The 4,314-nt window shown below is 55.8% G+C and overlaps 1 protein-coding gene across 11 annotated transcripts in view; it reads right to left on the reverse strand.

Annotated features, from left to right (window-relative positions):
- The window catches only part of CDK10 (cyclin dependent kinase 10), a 9,428-nt gene extending 5,114 nt beyond the window's left edge, over nt 1-4,314 (reverse strand). For 2 of the 11 annotated variants that reach the window (XM_029926492.1, XM_029926490.1), the window contains exons 1-3: nt 4,187-4,311; nt 1,295-1,418; nt 561-632 (exon numbers count right to left, since the gene is read on the reverse strand). In XM_029926492.1, the coding sequence (XP_029782352.1) occupies nt 561-632; nt 1,295-1,418; nt 4,187-4,273 (283 nt within the window). In that variant the 5' untranslated portion in view covers nt 4,274-4,311. Of the gene's footprint in view, nt 1-560; nt 633-1,294; nt 1,419-4,186 lie in introns of all 11 variants that reach the window. The other 9 variants (XM_029926493.1, XM_029926491.1, XM_029926496.1 and 6 more) reach the window with 9 other exon arrangements.

Genomic DNA, 4,314 nt, shown 5'->3' on the forward strand with positions numbered 1-4,314 from the left:
CCCCACCCCTGCAACCAGCCCTGCAACTCACAACCCCACCCCTGCAACCAGCCCTGCAACTTAGGAATGCCCACCGCTACAGACAAAGTACCGTGTAGCCAGCCTCCTTAGTGAGCCCCACCCCTACCACTGTCAGGGCTGTGTCCAGGAGCTCAGGGAGAATCAAGGCCACCGAGCAAGCACCTTTAACCCTTCCTTCAACAACGCAAGACCGCAGCTCTCTATGCTGACTACTGCATATGACAGGCGGTCCACCGTGAGCATGGCAAAGCCCTGCCTGCATGGGTGGCCAGGGAGGTGCTGGGGGGTAAGAAGAGGCACGTGTGGAGGACACAGCCTGCCAGCCTGGTCTTGGGCGTGGAGGGGTGTAGGAGTGATGGCTGGGCTGAGGCAGAAGATAAGGCAGTCACCAAGCAGGAGAGCGCAGGGCTGAGGCAAGCGAGGGCCTGGAGTATGGGGGTGAGGGCGAGGAGCTGGAAAAGGGCAGGGCAGGATGGCAGGGCCTCGTGCGGACGCTCTCAGCACCGCAGGGCCGGAGGGGTATGCGGCACCGGGCTCACCGTCCTTCTCCTTGTCCATCCGCACTTTCTTCAGGGCTACGATCTCATCTGTCCGGGTGTCCCGGGCCCGATCTGGAACGGCCACGCATCCACGATGGAATGGCCAAGTAGGCTTGCTCCACATCACCCGCCCTTATGCCACACGGGGGCCTCATTCAGAACTCTGGGGGTTCCCTTTCTCTTCTTTGATAACTGGATGCCCATTGACTCGGGTCCCTAGCACGCAAACTGCGCTCACAGTCCCCCCAGACACATGCTCTGGGGAGTCACCCAAGCTGGGCACAGGGTGCTACTTACAAGCCCTAAGCTTTCTCGCAGATTCAGGAGGCAGGTCACTGCTCTGCCTTCTGTTGTTACTATGTTCTAACGGCAAATAAGATACTTTACCCAGGAAAAAAACCAACTTTATATTGTGCCAAGGAGGCTCCTCAAAGCTCATGTGCGCAGGTTCTGAACCCCAGTAGTATAACGCACACCAACTTCACAGCTGCCATAGGCTGTAGCCCTGGCTGCTTCTGGAAGTTCTGCATTTTGCTGTAACAGTTGCCCTGACTTGTGGTTCCCTCAGCAATCTGATGCTTACATTTATTCAGACATGGTGTGAAATTTAGGGTAATCACACCATGGATTAGACTTCACTTGTATGACTTTTGCCCTGGTGGTGGAGCGGCAGGCGCTAGCTGAGCCGCAGGGCAGGCCCCCGGCCCCCCAGGCCCCCCATCCTGCCCACTCACAGACAATGCCATAGGTGCCTTCCCCGATGCGGTTCAGCTTCTCAAACTCCTTCACGCTCCGGCACCGTCCCAACTGAAAGACAGAGGTGCTGGCAGTGTGGGGACTGGCCAGCGAGTGCCACAACTAAAGATGGATATTTCACATTTAATTTGTCCCAAGGAGCTTGCTCATGTCTTGCTCACCAAACCGAAAGACAACCACACACTTGGGCTTTTCAAATGAGGACAGGAGGAGGAGGTCACTGGGCGCTCTCAGCACTCCCTTCTGATCCACGGCCCAGAGGCATGCTATCTGAAAACAGCCTCTGGTCTTGATGGTTAGAAGTAAAATTAAATTTTCATTTCCTCAACTGCCATGTGCGTCCTGCTCCACAGTACCACGTGACTCATGATAACCATACTGGACGAGTCAGAACGCAACATTTCCACACTCACAGGGGGCATACTGAGCAGCGCTGGTCTACATTATGCTCTGGAGATGGACAAAGCTCAAAGATCTTCACAAAGCATCTACCAAACGCAGTGGAAATGCTTCTGTGGCAGAGACTAGCTATCCCCAACATCCACACAGTATTCCTTCCTTTGAAATAGGAAACACTGCCCAGTGGCATGAGGCCAACCTGCTGGCAGCAAGATTTCCTAGCCTCCCTTGCCCCTAGGTATGTCCATTTGACTAAATTTTGGCCAATGGGATGTGAGCAGAAAGGACAAAGGCCTCAAGGAAGGGAATTCCCCATCAAAGGAAGTTGGTTGCCGCCCACTCCTTTTGCTCCGGAAGCAGGGTGGGGTTTGGATGAGGTGGAAGTAGACCTACAAGATAGGTAACTGGCCTGGCCCACCTTGTGGAAAGTAGCTGCCTCTCTCTGGAAAGTTAGGGGAGAGAAAAATAAAGTCCTGTACCTAAGCTATTGTATTTAGGGGTTCCAGTCCCCTGGAGAGCCTGTACCCTAATAAACGTTCATAATGCAGTACATTTGTAGGTGGATTGAATGAGCATGTCTCTTTGGGTCTAGGAAGCACATACGGCAAGTTTCAAATTATAACAGTCTCTCTTTGGCTTTGCTGCCTCTATTCTTTTTTTTTTGGAGAGACAGAGAGAGACAGTGTGAGCAGGGGAGGGTCAGAGAGAGAGAGGGAGACACAGAATTCGAAGCAGGCTCTAAGCTCTGAGCTAGCTGTCAGCACAGAGCTCGACGCGGGGCTCGAACCCACGAACCATGAGATCATGACCGGAGCTGAAGCCGGACGCTTAACCGACTGAGCCACCCAGGCGCCCCATTGCTGCCTCTATTCTAGTATCAATCCTTGCCTTCCATCTCAGCCCTTCCACCATCTCACCTCAGCCTCTTCTTCCCACCAGTTCTTTCTCACATTCTCTCTCCAGGAGGAACTCCTGGTGCCTCCTAGTCACCCTGTGCTCTCATCTCTGTGCTGTTACTTCTGCCACTCCCTAAATCTGGCATGCCAGGCCTCTTTGTCTCTGCGTGTCAGAATCCTAGTTCCACTCACCAGCCCAGCAGAAATGCCACCCTTTGTACACATTTCTTTTTACTTTTTTTTTATTTTTTAGTGTTTATTAAAAAAAAATTTTTTTTTACATTTATTTTTGAGAGACAGAGACAGAGCATGAACAGGGGAGGGGCAGAGAGAGAAAGAGACACAGAATCTGAAACAGGCTCCAGGCTCTGAGCTAGCAGTCAGCACAGAGGCCGATGCGGGGCTTGAACCCACCAACCGGGAGATCATGGTCTGAGCGGAAGTCGGACGCTTAACCGACTGAGCCACGAAGGCGTCCCTGGTGTTTATTTTTAAAGGAGAGAGAGACAGACAGAAAGAAGATGAATAGATAGGGGAGGAGCAGAGAAGGAGGGAGACAGAATCCGTAGCAGGCTCCAGGCTCTGAAATGTCAGCAAAGAGCCCGAGGCGGGCTGTAACCAAGAACCATGAGATCATAACCTGAGCCAAAGTCTGACGCTTAACCGACTGAGCCCCCCAGGCGCTCCCTTACACATTTCTTTTACAAAAAATTTCTCCCAGCTGGAAACAATTCTTTCTCTGAAATCCCGATACTTCCCTGTCTTGAAGCAGCCACTACTGTGTACTCGGTCTTCATCTGGGCGTGTCTCAGCTCCCCTCCGAGAGGGTTCCCGTCACGCACGGCCGCGTACTCGGGGCGCAGCGCACACCTGCTGTGCCTGAGTGATGGACTAGGTAGGCCGGCGACTGCCCCCGGCGCGCACGGCGCCACAGCGCGCTAATGCTGCGTGTCGGCCTCTCGGCACCAGTAAGCAGTGAAAACCCCAGGGTTCACGCCTGCACCTGCACGAGCTGTCCACTTCGGTAAAGCCACCCCACACCTCTCGGTTTCACTTCCTCGCCCTGATGAAGGGTCGCTGAGAGGACTAAACGACAATAACGCACGCACAAGCCTCGCACAGAGCAAGACACAAATGGAAGCTGCTGGGTGTCAGGGGGGCCTGGCCACATCCCTTCAAAGCCCAAGGGAGGCCACGTCTCCAACTCCTTCCACGGGCCAACCCCCTCCTGACCCAAGGGCTCCCGAGTCAGCCTGCAAAGCCCGGCCCCGGCGCAAAACGAAGGGACGCCCGCGGTAGAGCCCGGAGCCTGCTCTTCCGGAGGAGGCCGGCTGCTTGACAGCCCGCTCGTCCCTCGGCGCGAGAGCGACTGGCCCCGCTGTCCGCCACCCGCTCGGGCCCTCGGCCCCGGAGGCGCCCGCCGGCTTCCGCCCCGGCCGCGAGGAACTCTGGGACAGTCGTTCCCGCCTGCGTCGGCGGCAACCTCAACGCTTTAGCGCGACACTAAGGGGCTCCCGGGGTTTTGGGTCCCGCCCTGCCTCCGGCGGAGCTACGGCGAGCGGCCCCCCGTCGCACCCTGTGTTCTGGAGGCACCGTGAAGAAGCCCTCCTTACGGATACACTTCAAACGGATCTGCTCAGGCTCCGACTCCGGGTCCCCCATGCCGGGAGCAGGGCCCTGCTGACGGTGTGCGCAGGCGCAGA

The sequence above is a fragment of the Suricata suricatta genome, chromosome 16 (genome assembly GCF_006229205.1).
Source record: "Suricata suricatta isolate VVHF042 chromosome 16, meerkat_22Aug2017_6uvM2_HiC, whole genome shotgun sequence".
In the NCBI taxonomy this organism is placed as follows: domain Eukaryota; kingdom Metazoa; phylum Chordata; class Mammalia; order Carnivora; family Herpestidae; genus Suricata; species Suricata suricatta.